This window comes from Ambystoma mexicanum, chromosome 11 (genome assembly GCF_040938575.1).
Source record: "Ambystoma mexicanum isolate Mex_15411 chromosome 11, UKY_AmexF1_1, whole genome shotgun sequence".
NCBI classification, from domain to species: domain Eukaryota; kingdom Metazoa; phylum Chordata; class Amphibia; order Caudata; family Ambystomatidae; genus Ambystoma; species Ambystoma mexicanum.
In genome coordinates, this window is record NC_090934.1 from 882,567,314 (window position 1) to 882,590,775 (window position 23,462).

General features: G+C 45.9%; 1 protein-coding gene across 2 annotated transcripts in view; it reads right to left on the bottom strand.

Moving 5' to 3' along the window:
- LSP1 (lymphocyte specific protein 1) overlaps positions 1–23,462 on the bottom strand; it is a 393,235-nt gene that overhangs the window by 21,438 nt on the left and 348,335 nt on the right. For both annotated transcript variants that reach the window (XM_069623945.1, XM_069623946.1), the window contains exons 9-10: positions 18,933–19,064; positions 17,023–17,100 (exon numbers count right to left, since the gene is read on the bottom strand). In XM_069623945.1, coding sequence (XP_069480046.1) covers positions 17,023–17,100; positions 18,933–19,064 — 210 coding nt within the window. The remainder of the gene's footprint in view (positions 1–17,022; positions 17,101–18,932; positions 19,065–23,462) is intronic.

Genomic DNA, 23,462 nt, shown 5'->3' on the forward strand with positions numbered 1-23,462 from the left:
CTCATGTGGAACGGCGTTCTCCGGTGCCGGACGGCTTTCGGCTGCACAGTCTCATCAATATGCAGTTTGATGGTTTTGCCTCTTAGGCAGCCTATGCCTTCTTGCAAGTCCGGGTATTGGTTAAGCATCTGCTCGATCTCCATTTCTTCGTTGATATGGCAGACGAATTGAACCACTCCCAAGTCCTCCGCAGCGTCCCCACTCAGGAGGCTCTCAACACCTGCCTTCACAACATAGACTTTGGACCATAGTCTGTTCTCCCCATGTTCCAGTGTGGTGCGGAACCTGCCAATCACCGGCAGGGGCTTTCGACCGCCGTATGCATAGAGCAGAGTGTCGGTGCTTTTCAGCTCTGGTGGAGGGCTTAGAGTCAGGAAGATGCTCTCAGGCATTACGTTCACCGAAGCGCCCGTGTCGATGGTCATCTGAACGCACTGATTTTGGATGGTGACCATGCATTTGCGCCTTCGGGTGGCTTTTCCTCGAGGTCCACGGTCCTGGCATAGTGCAGACACTAGGTATACCTTCCTTCCTTTCCTGTCTGTGTCCTTGGAGGGGGCCTGCAGCATTGCCGAGACATCGTCCCCTTCATCCTCCGTAGAAGAGCTGGCCACTGCGACCCTTCTGGCACTGGCTTGCTTCTTTTTCTTGGTCGCGATCTTCTCCGGCTGGTTTTGCTGAGGCTGCATGGGGGTGTCCGTTGATCGGCATACTTTCGCGTAATGGTCCTTCCGGCCACATGCCCCACACGTGGTGCCTTGCGCAGGACAGTTGCGACGGCCATGTCGTGGGCCACCGCACCAACCACACTCAGTGGGTCCTGGAATACGCGGTTGCCACCTGTTTTGTCCGTATCCGCCACTGTTGTCGTCTCTCGAGGGTTGTTTGGTGGCGATGCGGGCCACCATAGCCGTGTTGAGAGCAGGTTGCAGCCTGTGTAGCGTGGCCTCCATGTTGGCCGCTCTAGTGTGTGCCAGTTCCCTCTGGCGTCCTAGTTCAAGGATACGCTGTAGGGGGATACCCTTCTCGCTGAGTATCAGGCGCCTCAGTTTTTCCGAATAAATCCCGTTGATGATCTGCCTCCTGATTTCCTTCTCCACATTTGTAAATTCACAGGACATGGCTAACTTCCTCAGGCGGGTGTGGTACGCATCAAGGGTTTCCTCCGCTGTCTGTAATGTGGTGCAGAAGAGAAACGTCTCATAGTCCGGGTTCAATTGAGGGAGAAAGTGATCGGTGAGGGCGTCTTTTGCGCTTCGGTATCCATCTAGGCCATCATCAACGTTCAGCGAATTGAAAATGCGCAGTACCTCATCACCCACACTGAGTAGCAGGTGTGCCTTCAGTTTCCTGGGCGCAGTGATCTCTTTGCACTCCATCGCCATCTCGAACTTCTGGATCCATAGCTGCCATCTGGGTCCGCATGACGACGGATCCGTGAATGGGTCAAACGGTTGGACCAGTGTCGACGAAGTGCCTTGGGTTCGAGGTGGAGGCGGCGTCATGGACAGGTTTGCCGCCATTCTGGACGGCGTGGAGGGCCCAGGCGTGGATGTGCCGGCCGCCATGCTGGCGTGTACCTGATCCGTGTTGTCGTGGGTGCCTCCTACAGCCACCGATTCTGTGCTGCGACGTCTACCTGCCTTGGAGGTGCCGCTGTGCCCAGGCACTCCCCACACTCTGTGGTGCTGCTCTCCTGTGGTGGATGGGAAGATCTGTGGTCTTGGAGGCAGAGCTCATTGGTATTTGAGAGAAAACGAAAAAAAAAAAAAAAATTTTTTTTTTTTTTTTTTTTTTTTTTTTTTTTTTTGGGGTGGGGGGTCACGTGTGTGATGGCACCCCCACCGGGTGTCCAAAAATTAAGCCGCGATGGCTGTGCGTCGTTGTGGTGCCTTCAGGGCACCGAGCTTATTGTGGAGCTCGTCTCTCCTCGTCGCCATTGTTGCATTTCAGGTTCGCGGCCTACGCGCGGGGGCTGGCATCGCGCGTGTAGGCCGCGCGGCCCGTGGCGCAGCTCCAGCGGGAGCTCTGAATAACTCACACCCACGCTGGACCGTCGTTTGCCCGGAACTGCTCCCCGAACGCGGGGGCGGGGCTTTTATTAAGGACGCCCTGCGTCACCGCGTAGCGGGACGCAGGGCGGAACACAACAGCCAGCTAAAACAACTTCAGATGTGGTCACAAAGAGCCTGCATATAGAAGACCCCGGAGCTCAACCAAAGCAACATCATGAACGTTCCACAGTTTAACCAGGAGTTCTCTAGAACCTGGGTCTGCAACCTTTGGCTCTCGAGATGTTTGGGACTACATCTCCCATCAGTCCTAGCCAGCAAGGCCAATGGTTAGGGGTCCAGGGAGTCGGAGTCCAAAACATCAGGAGCGTCACACGGTTGCTGACCCCTGCTCTAGAAGGTACCAATAGTGTGCCCCATTGCCATGCGAGTTAACACACTAACCCCGTTTGACTCAATGCCCACAGACGGCATGGAATAGAAAGGCACCCCCCCTATCCCCCCCTCCTCCGCCTCTAATTAACCAGGAACTGAAAGACGAACAGAAGGAGCCATTCAATGTCTATTCATGAACTTGGTGGGCATTGTTGGGGGCACAGGCACAACGAACATCAAACTTTCAATAGGGGCCAATACTGAAGCAAATAGTACTTTATGCCAGAACATCAGGTTGCGCACGCAGAGGCCTGCAGCGGAGAGCGGTGTGGGCTCTTTGCGTGATGCCTGCAAACGCTCACTAGTTATGGGGAATGTGAACGCGCCCTCGGGCGGCGCTCTATTGATCCGACATTCCTGGGATGTCAGGAGGAGGACCTTTTACTGAAGGGTCTGGAGGCTTTAGCGGGCACTTTCCTGTACGTGTGATATTTTGGGACCAAGGGAACAAGACACCAGGGGGCTCCGATGGCAGGCGTTCAGCCTGCCTCAGTGTGTGGTCCCTTCCCCGCACATGCCGCAGGATGCCGGAGCTTGGGTCGTTTTGCAGTAATAGACTGGCTCCAACAGAGGGCGCTGCAGGATTGAGCCAATAAAGCCTGTAATCGACCAGAGCCAACACAAAGCATTGATGTATGCCCCAATGTCTGGTCCTGCACATAATCGTTGCCTAATATACCGAAACAGACGGGAGCCGACTGATGTGTTACGCCCAGGAAAAGAGACGTTTGCAGCTCAGCACGTGCACGGACAGGCCAACTGGTGCCAAGCATAAACCGGGGGCCAGTGGCCACACAACCATTCCATGGGACCAGGTATAACTAGAGGTTCAACCTGCAGGCTACACACTGGCATTAGGGATTAGGACTAGAGGTCACATACAGATCGAGGTACGATTTTACTGACCGTAATGAGCCATGTGGACTAATTAATTGACAGCAGTCATATGCATGTGACGTGAAGGTCAAAGGTCTGAATCCCAGTAGGTACAACACAGCCTTTCCCCCATCCGGAGTTGGGCAATCCTAGAACCGCCCGTTCTAGCGCTTTTAGATGTCAAGCGATAAAGCACTATATAAACAACCGGTGATTAGGGTGGTCATCGTCACAGGTTCGTGGTTAGAGCAAACAGGTGGTGGTACAGATTACAAGTCGAGAGGTGCAGGCTTAAGTTGAATGGTGTCGGTGTCAACCTTTGGAAAGGGAGGTGATGAGCAGCAGCACCACCACCACCACACTAGCCCGCAGTGCCGGCACCACTCCAGCCTGCATTCTCCCTCCCCGTTAACATGTGGACAGTGGTGGCCTTAGCATCAGAGGAGTGAGTGCCCCTTGGAAATGGGGAAGGGGTACTTTGGCCTGTGGTGATCATGTGCATGAAGCACGAGAGGGATTTCTTTTAGGCATAGAAGGAAGACAAGTGCATTAGAACAAGCTCTCCTACTGTCCAACTCTAGGTGGCAGGTCCGAAAGTCCAGCAAACATGCCCACCTGCTTGACTCGACTCACACGATGCGGCCATTTTTTAGCTCAAGCCCTTGGCGGCCCAAAGCTGGTATCTGCCTGCTGTTACTGCCATCATGACAGATTCCTGGTGTAAATGACAGATTGTACCCTATATCGCCTGTGCAACACTATTGTTTGTCCGATAGGCAAATGATCCATGGAAAGAGTGGGGAGTGTTAGGCAAGTTTTCCCAATGTCCTCCGGAAGGTAAGACTTCACAAAACTATCCCAGTGGTTTGTAGATTCCCCCAACTCTCATGGAACCTTGGTAGAGTGGTGCAGCAGTCAGGCTCACCATAAGAGGATGATATGAGCTGTTAAGTACACTGAACCTAATTAGTAATGCACATCAAAGAAACACTCAATAAATGTATATTAAAATATATATTTACACAATAATCACCTTTAAGTACTTGGCACAATAAACCAAAAAACTGAAGAATAGTTTGGAATACTTTTCCAAGGCCACTGCTTAGTTTGTAGTTGCTACTGTTACAGCTCTTGCCAGTAATGCCGGTTCTATTGTATTATCGGTAATAACGCGCACTTGCAAATCTCAGCAGAAATACGGTAAAGACATTTACTCTGCATACATATAAGAAAGTGACTTTTGGGAAGGAAAATAGTTGGTTAGAGTTATAGTAGCAAGGCTTAAGGTTCTAGAAGCAGTTTCTTCGCCCAGCCAGTCTTAAGTTCCAAAACTCAAACCTAGCTGAAGGCAGTTCGGAGAGGGCTTAAGGTTTTGACAAGCAGCAGAATACAAAAAGTTCCTGTGGATACTTTAAGTCTTTAGGATGCAGCAAGATTAAACCAATGTTGAGACCCTGTTCAGGACTCACTAAAAAAGGTACACAAGCAGCAGCTTAAGTCCGAGGTAAGTTGGGGGCGGGGGGAGAGGGGGATAACCCTGGACATTTCGACGTGCACTCCAACGCTCTGGAGCAGCTTTGCGGATCAAGTTAAGTAATACCCTTTTCTCCACAGAACCTTAGGCTTGAAGAACAATCGTGTCTGGATTCTCCGACGTTGCAGCGCTGGACCCAACGTCCAAATTCCTTGGTCTGATGACAAAAGGTAGGACAATGGACGAGTTCTCCCAGTAGCAGCCTCCAGGAAGGACCTCTGGGACGGCTTTCAGCAACTGCTCGTCACTCTGTGGCTTTGGCACATTTTCTGCAGCACCAACAATGGACGCAGTTCGCCCTAACAATCTTCTTCAGTTCCTGAAGTCCTGCACTCTGTTGAGGGACTTGGCTAGGTCGGATTGCGTCTCTGGAGGTTCACCTGGAGCTCAGCAAAGAGTTGGACGAATTCGGCCTTTCCATTACAATGCACTTGGGTCTTTGGTCTCCTGGTATTGGGGTTCCGCATTCCTGGAGAGGCACAGCACCACGTGAGATGGCTTGGATTAAAGTTAGTCTTGGGACTTGTTGTTCTCACCCATCAAAGAGAAGGAGTCGTCCCTTTGGAGTTCATCTGTCGCACAGAAAACATGGTCTGGACAGCAATGGCCGCTTCACAGTGTTGCAAAGTGTCTGCAGGAGTCTCTGGTCATCGTCTTCTTCGGTTACTTCAGTTTCCAGTGGTTGACTTACCTTTCACATTTTTGCTGACAGATTATATCCATCAGCAGTGATTATTGGATCCAAGGCTTGAGCCTCATTACTCCATCTTCTCGAACTGCGTGTGTAGTCGTGGGTTGGATTTCTTCATGATCGGGTTGGACTTGTCAAAGTAAGGCTGGTTTTACAGGGTCTTTGCAGTAACGGGCCACGGTCAAAAGTGTTTGCAGTAGTGACAGCTAGTCTTCTGATCAGAGGGTTCTGGTTCTGATCCAGTCCTTGGCAAAAGTTATTGCTTAGCTTTACTAGAGGTTCGTCCAACATCTCGATGTCCAGTTCTCTGCGAAGGTCAGCTATACTTTTGAAGAGTGGAGCTCCAGACGCTATTCGCAGAGCCTTGTTCTGGACTATCTGAAGACTCTTCCGATGTCGCTCATGGCAGGTCATCCATGCTGGGGAGGTATACTTCAGGGTAGGTCTGATGATCGCCTTCTAGTCGTTTATCATTGTCCGGAGGAGCATGGACTTGGTCTTCAGGACGGGGTACAGCGCCGCCACCTTTCCTTATGCCTTCTGCTGAGTATTCTCAATAGGTCTTCCATAGTTGGTCCATGGTCACACCGAGGTAGCTCTCCCACCAGATTGTCTCCCTGTTGAGGCTGATGTGTGGGTGCCCCTTGCTCTTTCTGGTGAACAACGTGGCTGTTGTCTTGCTGTTGTTGAGCTCTATATGCCAATCACTGTACCACGTTGAGATGGCATGCAATAAAGGTTGCAGGTTCTTCACCTCACCTTTTATACACTTTCAGCACACACTCCTCTGCAATCTCTCTCAGCAATTTACAGAAAGGGGCAGGTGGCTGTCCAATCAGGACAGCCAGACCCCTAGTGGGAGCTGGTTCCATTCAGCCACTCGGGAAGACAAGGGCACAGGAGTGAAAAACTCCTCCCCCACTTCCTGCCTGCCCAGAAACACTGGAGCCTAGGTGGGGACACCCAATGGTTCCCACAAGAGGCAAAACACTCACACAGGCCTCCCCCTCCCAGGATGGTAGAAGGTCTGACAAAGATCAACCATGCTAGTAATGGTGAAAAAAGAAAGGAGCCACCAGGTTAGTACTCGGCTGACCCTATTGTGCTTAAAGTCTGCGGTAGAAAATTCACACAATAGTTGTTAGAATGCGCCCACTGCCACCAGCCATAACTAGAAGTTTGTCTATGTGATTACAACATCACAGGAGCAAAGACAAGGGGGATACTAAGTAACATCTTGGCACTCCACATAAAGAGGTGTGTTACAATCTATCAGACCATAACGTTTTAGGAGAGATACTAAGTACTGTAGTTACTCTAGGATATAGAAAAGACTCTAAAAAGGGTTCTCAGCAAAAATGCCCATGAGGAGCTGTGAGCTGCAAAAGTAAAATACAGATGCCTTAAAAGAGATATGGAGGAAAGTAGACTCCATAGGACAGTAAAACACAAAGGATTGTCCATTTAGGAGTAAAGAAAAAGCTCCAGGAAAAAGGTGCTGGGGGTCTCACTAGGAGAGGGGATTAAGCATAAACGTGATAAATCTCCCTAACAGGGAGGAAGAGGAAGAAGAGAGGGATGGGAACAAGTGGGAGGGCGGGGAAGAAGCGGGAGGGAGGGAGAAGGGGAGAGTGAAGAGGGAGGGACAACAGGGGCAAAAAGAGGAAGCAGCAAAGAGGGGGCGGGGCAAAGAGGGGGCAAAAGGGGGAGGGAGCGAGGCAGGGAGGGAGCGAGGTGGGAAGGGAAGAGCGAGGCAGGATAGGGAAAAGAGGGTGGGGAGGATAGGGAAAAGAGGGAGAAGATGGGCAGTGCGAGAAGGGGGGGCAAGGGTTAACAATTGGAGTGAAGAACAAAGGAGCCCAAGCCGCCATTTCCTCCAGGGCACACTTAAAATGCATTTACATGCTTTGTTTTGACAGGTTGCTTTCATCCTGAAGTGAACTATGTCCAGCAGGGGTCTTGCTATTGTTCTAGCCCTGCCCCCATTTGAGGCATTGTTAGGACTCACAATTAACAACTAGTTACGGTCACTCCAGAATCACAGGAGGGTCATAGTCTGGCCATCCTGAGCCACGAGACTCCACTCACTAGGACAGTTTCTCTCCTCCTTGAGATTTAAGGCGCTGGGGAAATTACCCTTAGCAAAGCAACAAGTATTCCCTTGCTCACCGAGTGGTAGCAAGGGCTCAGCGGGCAAGGACAACTCTTAGGCAGGCAGCCAGTTTTTTTTTGGTACAGTATAACATGCACAGAACATTCAATAAGGGATTGTCCACATAAGAGGTTATGAAAACGCTCAAATATTATGTAGGGTTAACCCATTAGGGTTATCAAAAATAGTCATCATCATGTGGATGATCTGGGTGCCAATTCTAGTTGTCATTATCCCAGGACTGCCATCAGATCAGAACCCTCTCAAATGAGAGTCAGTCTCACAGTGATGAAAGGGAGACCCAGATCAGCTTGTAGCTGGCTATGCGGGATACAGCCCCGGAGCTGCTTCTGCTGTCCTCCCGTGCCAATTATGAGCCTAAAAGGTAAAGACTGGGCCCAATCCCTTAGGACAACATTCAAAGTCAAGTAAGCACAGGTGTTCCCAACAGCTAGAAGTGAACTTTACATCAAAACTACAACAGTGGCAGTCCCAGTGTTGGGGAGATTTTTCCAGTCTTATGTCGAGTAGTGTGGCGAGATTTGCACCAAGGGAGAAAGCAGGACATCCACCAAGTGAGACCAAACCCCTCTCAACTGGCAACCTAGCAGAACAAGCTTCACTCTTAGGAGTGGACGGGTTGGCAGCTTGCTACAGTCCGGCCCAATGGATTGCACGAAAGAAGAGATCATACAGATGTACTGAAAACAATACACACTTTTCATTATAATACTACAAGCAAGCAACAAGAAGTTCAAATAAGTACTAGACAATATACAAGATCCAGACACTAAAGGGGCTAAGATAAGACCATTTCCAACCCTAAAGATAGTATCAGTATAATTATGTATATCAGTATAATTATGTAATGGCAAAATCCTATGCATTGAATCACTCAAGGAAGGAGGGAAATAAATTCCTAGAGAACAAGTACGTACAGCTAAAAAAAAAGGGCAGCTCAGATCAAGAACACCAACAAGACCATAAATTGTCAATTCAACATGTTTATTTGGGCATTATGTACACATAGGGGCCAGCTGAAATGCTAAACTGTGATGTCTCAAGAGGAAATGATAACAATAACCAGGATGGAGGTCTCCAAAGGAACGCCTTTCCCACGAGATGTAGGTAGTCCGGCCTTCAGACCTCTGTAGCCAATGTCCAAGTCTCTAGAGTTCACTGGAGGTTCACCTCACACACTGCAGTCTTACAAGGTCCAGGACCTCATTCTTTCGACCAATCTATATATAGGCTTTGCAGGGGCCCATGCCTATTGTTAGGGAGAATTCTCAGAAATGTGCTAATTCCCTCCACCTTAGAGACGTCCAGCAACTTTGCTGGATTTTGAGGACTTGATTTTTTAACCTGGAGAGACAGACCCCTTTTCCCACTCATCTATTTTAATGTGATTTCTGGACTTTGTGTTTCTTTTGGTTATGAAGCCTGACAAACTCCATAGGCATCAGCGTTTACAATGTGTCACACAGCACCTTTAGTGCAGTGACACAGGGAAGTCTTTCAGATTTCCCAAAGGTTTAAATACCTTCTCTGGGATAAACTACTGTTTCCCAGAGCAGTACATGACATTTGTAACTTTCTAGACCCAGCACACACTATCTTACAATAGGGTGCTGGAGGGGTTTGCTAGTATCCCCTTTTTCTAAACTTCTCATGTAACATTTTAATGTTACTGGTGGCAGTGGTTTCGTTTTAACTACTGCGATGTGCATTTACTGCAGGCTGTGTTCACAGCTGCAGTAAAGCACCCAATGGTGCATTTTTTGTCGAAATAGCCCCAGTCTTTTTTCGCCATTTCTTTGTGGTAAGGTCCGTCTTGAGATTTACTCTGAGCGTCAAACAAGGTTTGGTACCATTGTTCGCTTTGCCTTTCGTAGGATTCACGAGTGAAGCCCGCCTCTGGCTCCAGGGTGTCTGGGGTGAGCAGGAAGTGAGGAAGGTACCCGAAACTCCCTGTGCTTAGTCTCCTAGGAGACAGGAATGCACTCTTAAGCGATTGGCCGGCTGGCTGTCCGGCAAGGACAGCCACCCTGCTGGGTGACTGACAGCTAGGCTGGAATGAATGGGAGGAAGCTGGATAAAAGGTGGGGCTTTTTGGCTTGGAAGGCAGTGTCGAACACTGGACTAAGGAATCCGAAGAAGACCTTGAAGAGGACACTTGCTGCAACTCCTGGACCGTTGGTTTGCTCGGTGAAGCCCTACTGATGTGCTAAAACTCCTAATTCGTATCGACAGAGAAGCCCCTGCAAGGACGACTTCTCCATTTGAGTTGGTGGGACCAATCAACTCCAAAGTAAGCCACCTGGACATCCTCTCAAAGCTGGTCGAGTATCCACTGCAGTCGCTGCGGGAACCGGATAGCCAGGGTGAGGCACACCAGTTTGTGTGCTTTGCTTTTGAGCTGGCCAAAAGCTCCATGAAGATCCTCCGGACTCCCAGGAAGCAGGACTGAGCCCCCTCAGAGTGCAGGACCCCAAATGCTAGGAAAGCCCATCTCGACAGCCAGGAACCGCAGTGTTATTTGCAGTAGACGGGAGGAGCTGAAACACCAAACAGCCACTTGTTTGAAGTTTTCCAGTTGCGAGCGGCGACCGTCCCATTGCAGTGCAGGAGTCCCCAGAAGTCCTCCCTCTGTCCCCATGACTGAGGTTCAGGAACAGCAAGAGCTGCACAGGAATGGAAGTAATCTGCTGCACTTTTTCTTCAACCTCAAGGTACTGTACGGTCCAAGAGAACTTACTTCTTGTTGTGTGGCCACTTTTCCTTGTTGGAGACATGCTTGGTTGCATGTGTAAAGTTGCTGTCAGCTTCTTTACTTTACAAGCCTAATCCGCTTGTGGCCCTACTTTGATTTTGTCTATTCTACAAAGACTTTTACACATTGGAAACTACTTTCTACTACCTTTGACCTTGACTTTTGCTAACTTAACATTGGCTGGTCTGGCTCCCTGAATGACTCTCCTCTCTTCTGCTTATGTGTTTTGCCTTCCTTCCAGGAAAGGGTTAACTGACTTTGCATTGGGGGGTTGTTTTGAAAGTATTTACCTATGTTAGTACTCGTTTTATTCTGAACTCTCTTCTCTTTAACATTACTCCAAAGAATATTCTAAATGCAACAGTAATATATTAATGCCAACAGCACCCTCGCTATTGAAGTCACCTGAGGGTGTAGGTAGTGCCTGTGTGTCATCCCAAATGGGTATTTGCTCATTCAGATAGCTAAGAGTGTGTATTTGTGTGTTCCCTTCTGAAGAAAGCTTAGTATAACTGACTGGTAAATAAATTAATAATGGTTCACTCAAGAAACCTTGTGTGTAAGAGTTTATTTGAATACTTGTCACTGTGAATCGCTGTGTAACTCCCTTACAGCTCACATTGACCCCTCTCGAGATCAGCCTGGCTACTCGACCACACTACCAACCTGTGTAGTACAGACCTATACCAAAGGTTGGGTTCCCATTGCCAGGAGGTCAGGGTTGTTGTAGTGCACCCAAATGGTACTGCATAAAATCTTGCCCAACACAGTTTAAACAGCATCTCTCGTCACACGAACCATGGCGATTTCCTTATTACAAATAGGGATCTTCTCAGAAACGTCTGGGGGCCCCTGTAGCCGCAGGGGATTTTGTAACAGTGGGGAAACAAGAGCATCCACAGTTTACTAACTCTGGGGACTACTTTAATGAGCAGGTGATGGTTCCGGGCCCCCATTGCTATCCCAGTCCCTTCTCTAGTGTAAGAAATAGGGCTATCACCATTGTGGGGAACCCTTAAAACAGGTTTTTGTAGAGCTCTGCATGTCCTAAATAGTACTGTAACTAACACAGGTTATCATAATTAGTGGTTCAAAAGCACCCTGACTTGCTGTTATCGCACTCTAGGAACCTCTCAGAAGCATGCACCACTATCCAAGAAAAAACGAATTGACCAGAACTGCAAAGAACTGAGAAACCAATTTAGAGCTGTACAAAGAGTTTACTAAAGTCTTGACCAACCTCTCAATGGAAAAACAGAAAGGTGATGGCTGGAAGGTTTTGAATTAATCATAACCACGGGCAAAGCTCTGGGCTACCCTCCAGACCATCATTTTTCAGCCTGCCAAGCCATTACAGAAGGGGAAAAACCATATGCAAATCAGGCTTGGTCCTATTCCAAAAATCTCAATGGAAACATACCTGGCAGTTTGGGTAAAGAGGTCCACCCGGGTGAGTAAAAAATATACTCTATCAAAAAAGTTCTGCATTGCGTTCAACATACTACCATGCAAGTAAAATAAAACTATAAAACATATAAACATATATAATAAAACCTATATAAATACAGTTTGCAAACACTTAAAAGTGTTACCTACCACTTTAATATTTAACAAATAAGTAGGCGTATTCACTTTACAATACATGGCAGAAAGGGTTGTATATACACACTGTAAAACACAGGAACAATGCTTTCAAGGCCAATCACTATGCTTTTCAGAGTTAAAGTCTGTTGCAGACAGGTGGTCTTATTAAGCAGGTTTTTGAAGACATTCTATATAGGATGTTCAAAGTCAGTTTTCCATTTATGGAGAGGGTAAATGACCAGTCCCCCAGACCCTAGGTAGATGTAGAGAGGACTGCTTGACCCAAACTATGCAGCCTACATCGCGGTCAGGTAAACACTTTGCGCCCAATGCATGTGAATGGGGATAGAGGTACTTGAAAAGACAAGCAAGCTCAACCCCCATACTCAGACTTGTCAAACTACCAACAAGTCAGGACAGGTAATCAGTGGGGACAACGTGACTCACTGTAGACTTAATTGCTGAAGGCTCACCGGCTACGAGTTCAAGGTTTCCGCTGACAGATTGGCCAGGCTTTTGCAGATAACCCAAGATAGGTTCAAGACTTCCGAATTTCTGCCCCAGCACCACAGTAGGACCCCTCAGGAGTAGCAACAAGGAGCAGATGTGTGTGTGATCCAGGGCATGGTCGGCAGGCCTTCAAGAGCTACACAGACTTTGGGTTTCAGCAGGCCCTTCCTAATGGTGAGAGATGGCAGCAAAATGTTCAGTGACAGGGCAAAAAAGGTTAATGTGCTATGATGCAGTCCAGGACCGGGCAGGTGCAGGCCAAACACAAATCCATTGACAAGTTCTACCTTGGGGATGCATTGGATGTAGAGCAGTGCTTCATTCAGGCTGGTTGGTTCCACCAGCCCAGAGGCTAAATACACCGGGTTCTGGTCTTCCTTGTCAACTTGGAGGCAGAGGTCCTGTATGCAATGATTGGCCTTGTAGCAGTCCTCTGGCAGGCTTGGTGGTCCTTCGGGCTTCCGATACTTGGATCTAGTGGTCGACACTCTCAAATTACTCCAGGTCTTCTCCCTTAATCCAGAATTCAGGCTGAGAGGGGACTCCAGCTCAGCAGTGGACGGAACAAGCAACATTCAAACAGGTAGAGGCTGTCCAATCATGGATAGCCAGTCACCTCACAATCTGCCCAGCAACAGGACATATCCTGGCTAAGTTTGGTTTGGGACCAGCCAGTCTCAAATCCAGTTTCACCCAGCTCTCAGACAATCCACTGACGGGAGTCCTTGACCAGACTGCAGCAAAAGTGCATGCCATTCTATGGCAATTTCCAACTTGGAGGGTAAGAAAGATGACGAACAAAGAGGATGACATCATGAACAGGGTTCAAACCAAAATGAGCAACCATTTTGTGTATACGGTGCTCAAAAAGGCATCGTGGCAAAAATAAAAAAGGTTCTTGGTTGCACACTGGGGAAAGGGTAAAAAAATCATGTCACTACCAACCTGTTTAGTACACATTACAAATTTAACTGATTTTAAAAAAGACACAAAACATCCCTGCAGCTTTACATGTAAGGTGGCTTATGCTGTTCTTTTATAACGCGCTTAATACCAGCGTGGGATCAGAATTTGAACCTGTGCTGCTCTGCGTTATCTTGCTTCCAAGACAAACACATTCCCACAGAATTATCCTTCCTCCCCCAAAAACAAAGGTGTAAAGAAATGGCAGGAACATTCCATGCACTGGTCAGGATTTCATTCACCCCAAACTAAATAAACGAAGCAGGTGTGCTAGGCAAAGGTGCCTCACTGACTCAAAAAATTTGCTGGGATCCTGACAAAAGCAGATATGCTGGGGGACACCAATGCAGTCAATGGAGGAACGTTGTAAAATTAAAAGGTTTTCACAACAATAACATTACACACAAGCATTGGCAATGCCAACAGTTTGGGCTTCTGTGTAGGCATTGGAAAGGCACTTGCCAGGCACGAAGATAGTGGTAGTAACTGGCCATTGATGATAGCAGGCGCAAAATGGTGTGAGAATCTGCACATGTAATAGCAGTGCCTGGCAAATGTCTAATACTTATGCACAAGCCAAAACTGTTGGCTTTGCCAATGCTGGTCTCAACAGGACTTCAGTGACGAACATGCATGGTGCTTATAAATGGGCTTAAAGAGAGCTGACGGCAGACCTGGTTAAGACTCTTATTACAATGTTAGCGGGTTTAGAGCTCCAAATTAAGTCATTAGGTCTCAGAAGACTGCTTTGAAAAAAAATGGCAGGCCCTTCAGTGCAAAGTTTGATGGCAAGGCTGAATTAAAATGAGCTCAAATAGTTCTCACAAGGAGGTGTTTTGGGAGGGTCGGGAACTGGGTGGGAATGGCCATAGGGATTAGCATGGCCATGGGCTGCCAATTGTTGGGCAAATAACCAAACAACTACAAGCTTTGTGCCCCTTCTCATATGCCATTTCTCCACATCTGTACGCAAATGAATTTTAGGGGGTATTCTCATTTCTGTGCCAATTCTCTTCAACCTTAGAGACCTCCAGCTCCTTTGTAGGACTTTAATCCTCTAGTGAGAGCCCTTTTTCTCACTCTCTCATGTGTTTTGACCTGATTTGGATTATGCGTTTTCTTTGTTTTTGGAGTCTGACAAACTCCATAGTTATCTACTTTGTGTATGGTGACACAGCACCTTCAGTGCAGTGTCACAGAGAAATCCTTTAGATTTCTCATAAGGTTTAAATACCTTTTCTTGTGTGAAATATTGTTCCCAAGAATAGTAAAGTGAAATTTACTTTACTTACCTTTTCTCTTTGTAGGTCCAGAACACACCATCTTGTGCTGGGGGTTACCTAGTAGCCCCTTATCCAACCTACTCATGTAACATTTTTTATGTTACCCTCACTACTTTAAATGGCTGGTGGCAGTGGTTTAATTTTCCTACAATTGTGCTTTTCTGCCGCAGGCTGACTCCTGCAGGCTGACTCCTCAGCTGCAGTATAGCACCCATGGGTGACCATTTTGTCAAAATGGCCCCGGTCTTCTTGTTTCGCCATTTTCTGTTTGTGAGGTCTTTCAGTTTTACTATGCGTGCCAAGCCAGCTTTGAGCCCTTTGTTCGTTTTGCCTTTGGTGGGCTTCAGTACTGAATCCCGCCACCGGCTACAGTGTGTCTGGAAGGGCAGGAAGTGAGGGAGGTTCCCGAAACCCCTGTGTCCTTTGTCTCTAGGAATGCCCGAATGCTCCCAGTCTTGATTGGCTGACTGGCTGTCCTTTTAGGACAGCCACAGATGTGCATGAATGGGAGAAACCTACTTAAAAAGGTGAGGTTTCTTTGGCTGAAGATTGAGTCGACCACTGGGAAGAACAACCAGACGAAGAAACCGTGAACGAAGCTTGCTGCATCCTCCTGGACCGTTGAACTGCCTGGTGAAGCTCTACTGCTGTGCTGAAACTCCTTTTTCTGATCGACAAGAGAGGCTCAGGAAAGGAAGACTTCTTCCCTTGGGTTAGTGGGACCAACTAACCCCGAGACTAACTTTGCTGGAAGACCTTCCCCGACCGGCTGTACATCTTTGCAGGTGCAGGAACAGATTGTCAGGGGTCGAGAAATCCGTAGTCAAGTGCAACATCTGTAAACCGGCCAAAAAGCTCCAGGAGTCTCCCAAGGACCCTCCCGAAATAGAATGACCCAAGCTCGAGTGATCTCACCAGAGTGCGGGACTCAAGGGGTAAAGGAAGCCCAACCAGTGTCCAAGATCTGCAGTGGTGCCGTTTACCGAGCGCTGAAACCGCAAAGTGCCGCTGATCCGAAAAGAGCCCGTAGCTGCCGTTGACCATCGAATTACTGACGCAGGAGTCCACAGATGTCCTCCCTCTTGTCCCCACGACTTGGAACACAGAATCGGCATCAATGCAACCATACAGGAGCCAGCTGGATCCTCTTCTTCTAACCAAAAGGTACTGTTCTGACTTTGGGTTACATACCTAATTGTCTGTAGCTTGCTCTTCTCAGTTGAGACTTGCAGTAGCTGCTTTTCTAGAGTTGATTTCAGCTCCAAGTTTCACAAGTGTAACAGCTTGTGACCGTACAGGGATTTTTCTTCAACAAACGAACTTTTACTTTATGCAAGACTTTTACGATCTAAGAAGTGCTCAGCTCCATACACTGCGCTACAATTGACTGTGCCTGTCCTGGCTCCCTGCAGACTCTTCGAGTCTATTGACTGATATTTTCTGTCCATCAGAGGTTAAACTATTATTGCTGGGAAAGGTTTTGTCTAGACTTCATTGCAAGATTTAAGTATACTCACGAGAACCTGTTTAACCTTTTTCCTTCCTTTAACCTTTACTTTCTGCACAGTGCACTACTAATATATAAATGCCATTACTGTCCTTGTGAATGAAGTCACCTCCGGGTGTAGGAAGTGTGTAAAAAGCATCTCTAAAGAGTATCCACTAGCTTTGTACTGATTCTGGAAAAGTATATTTTATCGTTCCATATCTTGCCCTTTTTAAGAATGCTAATTTAAAATCTGATGTAAAATAAATATTTATAATTGAAACCTTGAGTATAAGCGTTACTTGGCTACTTGTATTTGTCGCATTACCAACTTGTGAAGTACAGGCTTATACCAAAAGGTGGGTTACCTAATACCAAGAGGACAAGTGCTGTGTAGTCTCCAACAGAGTTACTACGTCAATTCTTGCCTAACATGTAATAATTCTGGATTAGAGATATCGCAAGTGACACCCAATAGCCCAAACTAACAAGGACTGTTCAGTGGTTTTTTAGGCAGCAGAGGTACTTAAAACTTACACAAACCTACAAGTGAGCGTGACCCCTCTCGTAAGGCAAATGAACCTATGCAGCAGTCTCAAATCATGTTACTCCAAACACAAAAGATGCAGATTGAGCCATGGACAAAAACAGAGGGTTAGACATTTCGGCATTGGGGTCTGAACCCACCAGGAGGGTGCCTCCTCTGAAGAAGCCTACACTTACCCCTGATTTGGGAGGTGGAGTTCCTTTGGCAAATTGGTTGATGAGATCAGAGATGCCAACATTCAAGCCCTCAGTATCCTGAAATTACAGAAGGAAACACAAGTGGAATAAGAAAACATAAAAACGAAATCCGACCATGGTTGGGAGTCAGATTCACGCCAAGGCCCAATAAACTCCCAACAAGCTAAAGCCCCCAAAAGGTCTGTAGGCCTGGGGCACAGTATGCCGTGTGAGGCCCACCCTAAATAGGAGTGAAAGGTCAAGGCACGGCAGCCTTTCAGGGACAGTAACTGGTCAGAATTTCCCGATTCACTTATATGGGCGAGCACAGAATACACATTGTGGACATTTTCCATAGTGGGAATGCTTCCATGGTAAAACTAACCCAACCCCTCCACTCTCTCCAGCCATAAGCAGGCCGGTACAAAAGAACAGCACCTTGTATAGTCTACTCTTTTTGTATGCAAAGCTGTGACTGTACCCGCCATTGTGTTCTCTAGGTGTATTGATAGCAAGGGGTGTATTGCATGGGATATAAGCATCAAGCTGAATAGGCGAGTGTTCCATGCAGGATATACAATAGCCGCATTTAGAGTTGTGACTATACCTTTAATGGAGTACTCTGGGCAGATGAGGGAACAAGGCTGTACCCAACATGTGTTCTACTCTGGGTGTATAAAAAGCAGAGAGAACACATCTTATTGTGTATGCTCGGTATATGTTGAGCCACAACCTTTATAGGCATAGTGTATTTTATGGGAATTTCTAGGGCTGTGACTGCGCAATGCAATGCATACTATGGTTGAATTCAGAGCAGACACAGGACCTTACATAATGTACTCTGCACGAAGGGATGTAAATGCACCTTAAATGTGGTTATCTCAGTGTATTCGAGGCTGTGAGTACTTCTGTATGGGGGATGGGACTATACATCATATTGATTTATAGCAAACTGATTGTACATTGTATGTGTAAGTGGATATACATTTGATGGAGCAAACAAACTGAGTTTTAATAGAAAGATAACCAGCTTGATGCCATCCAGGTAGGCTTTAACACAACGCACTAAATTGGTCATTTACCTCCCATGTAACCTGTGAAGTGGCAGTACACGGATTGACTCCAACGCCAGCAGACCAGCAACAAGGACTTTTAGGTGACCTGCACCTGGTCACCTTTGAAGGGACCTTATTTCCTTTCCTTTTTCCCCCTCCTTATTTTTTGGGTTGCAGGGAGGGGGGTTAATATATCTAATCATACAGGCTTCCCATCTTGACTACACCAACAGTCATTGCCATGAAACTTTAATTAAAACTGGTGTATCCTACCTTGCTACACATTTAAAGAGGTAATATTCCTCAGTTTCAGGTTACCTTAAAGCTCTGCGCATCATCTAAACGTCCAGGCCCGCCATAAGGAACCTCTTCTATAGTAAGACTGCAGTATTATTTCCCCCTGCTCTACTACTTAGATCTACAAAAACTATGCTAACGTTTCCTTCTTCCAGGAATGACCAAGCTCAGAAAGGAAGGACAAGCGTTCTTTGTGCTTTCTCCCCATATGTAATTTCTGCATAAGGCTATGAAGCACTAATAATCATATTACACTTTGGAAGGCAATTTAGACATAGGACTTCCCACAGTAAAAATTGTGCAACAGTGATCGGCCATCCTCAACAAGCCATTTTATAATAGTTGTGTACTTAACACTATACAACGCAATGGTGTAAAAGGTGCGATTATTATTCATTACATGGTATAAAGCGAACATCCAAGAGGACAACACCACCCAGCATGATGTTCAATGGGAAGTAAGAAGCTAGGATTCTGCATACTACGATACTCTAAGCTGTATCATGAGCTGCAACTCTACAGTGCATGCTATGCTCCAGGAAGTGTCTGGTCTTGTACCTTGCATGATTGGACTTTTCCTGGGCTGGAGACGTCCCCAGTTTCAAAAAGGGTCTTCTTGTTGGCTACAGCCTCTACAGTACTGATTAGCTCTATGGAGGGCTGGCGTGACAATTTGTTTTTTGTGGAACTCTGCAATCAGAAAAAGGAAATAAATTAAATATACAACAATGGCACGCTGATTAGAATACAACTATCAATATTAAGCTGCACTGAATTTGTGTCCTGTGAAAAACCCATTCGGCCTGGAGAGATTCTGCAGACAAGATCATGAGAAGCCTTGGAAAGCCTTCTGGCATCGGCCGTTGCCCCAAGTTGGCAGATGCAACAGCCCGGGGATCCCATTTGGGAGGTGGATTTGGGCAAGCATACAGCATTTTAACCAGGCAGAACACAGAGAAGTCAGTTTATGCTAATTATAAAAGACACACATAGGATAAAGCAGGAAAGAATCTTGGCTTTTTCCAGAAGAGAGGTTAATAATTTTTTTCTTTATTTTTATTTATTTGTTTTCTGATCAATACATTGATCCTTCACAAGCATAGAAAAAGAGCAACAGTAAAATACAAATTCATGTTTACTTTTGAAAATAAAAAAAAATTAAAATTACCTTTTATCATTCAGAAAAAATTTACATTCAAAATGTACATTTCATCATACACAATGTTATTCCGATATTTCAATCAATTTTACAACCTGAATTTAAAGGATGCTCATTAGCGCTAATGCTTTTTAATCTCTATATTAAACAACCCAAAACATGGTACGAGGATTTCCACCTAAGATCAATGGCAGCCCTATACCATGGATTGTGTATGCGGATTATCTGCTCTTGATTGATAGAACTCCCCTAGGATTGCAAAGGCGCCTAGAGGCCCTTCAATCCTACATGTCCCTAAATGAATTAAGAGTTGATGTTAAAAAAAAATCAAAGATCATGGTGTTCAATGATAAAAAATCTAAAGCAAAACTAGAATTTTAGATGGTGACTAGATCAAGACCCTTTTCAATGCATTGACTCGATTATCTATTTGGGAGTTTGTGTAAACCAGATTGTGGTGGAAACCCAAAATCTATCTGCCGAGGGTATGATCTTGCATCAGAGTTTCGGGAATTTTTCCATGACTCGACAGATTACCTTTTATAATCAAAAGGTAATCCCTACGCTTTCATATGGGGCAGAGTCGGAGCTAAATCTCAGAAGGCAAATATGGGAAATCTTGGAGGGTGCATTCTGGAAGAGAGTCCTCCGTCTTCCCAAGAGACTTCTCATCGCATGATTTAGATTTGAACTGGGTCTTCTGTCTTTATACTCAATATCACTGTGGAAGTCCCCATCCTGTTCCGCAAAACCCTGTTGGCGCACACAGCACCCCAGCTGACTATCTTGGGATATAACGCCTTGGCGACCAACTTTGGCCCTTTCAATTCTTGGAAGGAGATTTGTGTTAACTGCTTGACAGAATTAAACTCCTCCACAACCCTTCTTATATCCAATCCTGCACTGATAAAAAAGAAACTGCAGGAAGAGGATTGGATTTTGATCATGGCGAAAAGAAATCGGCTGTTACTGATGAAGGACTATGTTCTGGAGCATAAGTCACTAATACAGGTTCCCAAATACCTGAAGAATTTCCCATGTCCAGCTATCTGAGGGAATTTTATGAGAATGCGCCTAGATCTATATCCTAATAGGAGGTGTTGGTGGCACGGAAACAACTAAGAGCTTGGTGACCTGTAGGTTCTGCTTAAAAACGGAAGAAAAACATTGTACTTGGGAGCTACAATTGCAACAGCTCCTACACGGACAGTAGATGAATCGTGGTCAAAGTTTCTAATGTGTGAAAGTCAGCTGTTGCCCTGGTGAAATGTTTAAAAGGACATTTTTATTGAAACATTGTGATGATTGTATGCAAGGAACTATGAGCCAGTCACAGCGGGATGGGAACATTTATAACAACTACCCGTGGCTGGCGGGGCGAGATATATGTTTAAAACAAATGATTAGTTTACTTCAAACCTTTAAAAATTTCTAATTAAAAAAAATATAATCATTGCAATTATACAAAAGATAAAAGGGCAACATTTCCTAAAATCATCCATTTCATTCATCATTTCTTAATACGACCCAACTCACCAAGCATCCATAGTCAAAAACAATTCATTACCCGCATGCACTCGATTCCATTCATCTTACAAGTAAAAAAAGAAAATAAATATCAGCTCAAAAACCGTGTCCTAGGATCTTTTAACATTGGGCATTCAACAACAATGTGTTTGAGAGTTTGGGCCACTGCAGGCTCCTTACAATAACCACAAATATTAAGGAGATTACGATTTTTGAACCGACATATGATTTCATCAGTGGGCAAAATCGCAGAAATTGATTTCTTACTTTCGTGCAAGGAAATTGGACTAAATATTTAGGCATGGTTCCAAGGCTTTATCTAACAATGAAAGTGTAGAATTAACTTTATAGCTTTGTACCTTTGTTATGGTGTTTTTCCAATCCATTTCCTTGACCCTTTTTATAACCCCTAAAGGGTTGGAGACCAAGTAATTCTGATGTTTCCCACATTGTTCCAGAATATTAACAGTATAGGTCTCTAATGCACCCAAAACGCTGGATGATTTAGCACCCATATCCTGGAGTAGATGGTTACACAAGGAACATTTGACAGAAGAGAAAATGCTTCCCACTAGTGAAATCACTCACCACTGGAACCAGACTGGAAGGTAAAGCAAACCAAATTCGTAGCGGATGGAGGCAGTTGGAACTGAAAGTGGTAAATTATAACTTTCTTCCAACCAAAGCTCCTTACCTTTCCCAGTGTAGTGTGAAAGATAGTGGATCAATTTCAAGGCCATACAAAATCTTGGGAATTAGCAGCATAACATCTCAGCAATGGTTTGACAGAGAATTTACAGTACCTTTAAAGAATGTTCTTATAGACCAATTGGGCTATCTTGCACTCCAATGCTCTGAATAATAATATCCCTATGTGTTTGCAAAGTGAGGCAAAACCCTAAAGAGGTAATCTCACGGAGCACATCACTTTCAATCCCCATCAATGGTCCATTTGAATCTACATCGATTTAATTCCCATCAAAGTGAATGATATTACATTTCTTTTGATTTATCAACAAATCATTCACCCTTGCGTATTTGCTCAAAGCCAATAGTAGTCATTGAACAATAATTGGGGTTGCTTCAACATCATCAGCATAAGCTAATCAATTGATGCATTGTCCTCTAAAATTTGGACAAATCAACCAACACCTTGCAGTGTCTCCTTAAGATCAGCTAAATATAAATTAAAGGTGCAAGGCGCCAAAAGGAGGCTGCCTTGCCTCAGGCCTCTTGTTAATAATAGTGTTCTTATATAGGGCTTCAAGCCAGACTCATACAGCTTCTAAGCGGTGCAATAACAGGAGTTATTACCCCATTTTGAATGGTACTTGATGTGCTGGCCACTGAAGGATGAAATTCTAAATTACCCCCGTCATAGGATTTGGGCTTGTGACATGCAGGCTGGTGCGTCAGGGAACAACGTTTTATTTGTGTAGCTATCCACCTTTTGGATGGCTAGAAAGTAAAGTTATGTTCTTTTGCAAGGCTTTTATACTATGCCAAATCACCACCGTAGTGATCTCAGAGCCCCTGGCTTGTCCAAAATGTTCGTCTATTGTGCCCCCAACAGAGGTATCCAGTGATTATGCTGCCGAGGAAAAAGGGGGCGGGGGAGGAAAAATGGCACAAGGGTGATAATGCCACAGACGTGGATCCATTAAGGCAGACGGTAGATAAGGATTGCATAAAGGAAGCTTTATTTCAACACGCTTTGAATCAAACAGACAGTCAACCCGAGGCAGTTTCAAGAGCAATAGGTTGTAAATAATAGGGTTTGGCTGTGAGATGTGCTCCAGGGTTTCCGACCCTAAAAAAAAAAAAAAATACTTGCCTGAACTGCCCAAAGAACACTGCGGCATGAGGGGAGGAGGGCTGACATCACGCAACCAGTTGGCACAAGAAAGTGGGGAAGCAGGTAAGTGGATTTTCAGGCCGGGTGTGGCACTGAAGGTGGTCAGGCAAGGGGAATGTAACCTGGATGTGGGTTGGGAGCACAAGCGGTGGTCAGGGGTTTTGGGCGTGCCAGCAGATCGAGGTTGAGACTGGGGAGGCAATGGTGGAGGCCTAGAGGCAATCAGTGAGAGACAGGGAGAGCAGGAATTTTAAAAATACATCTGAAATCCCGATAAATACTAAAAATCCAGTTCTTGGCCTAGAACTCCCTATACCCAAAAAGAGTCCAGGAAAATGTTCAGATGCAGAAAAGTACATCCAAAAGCCACTTTAGAAGAGTCCCATGGGGATAGAACGTGCCATAGAAGTAAGTGAGACAAAGTCAGCAGGTCAACCATGTGTATGAGGAAAATGAAAGCAAGTCTCTGTTACCGCAAGGTTTCAGATTGAACAGCAAACAACTTCAGTGTGGACCAGAGGAGACACGGATGAAGAGATCCAGGGGT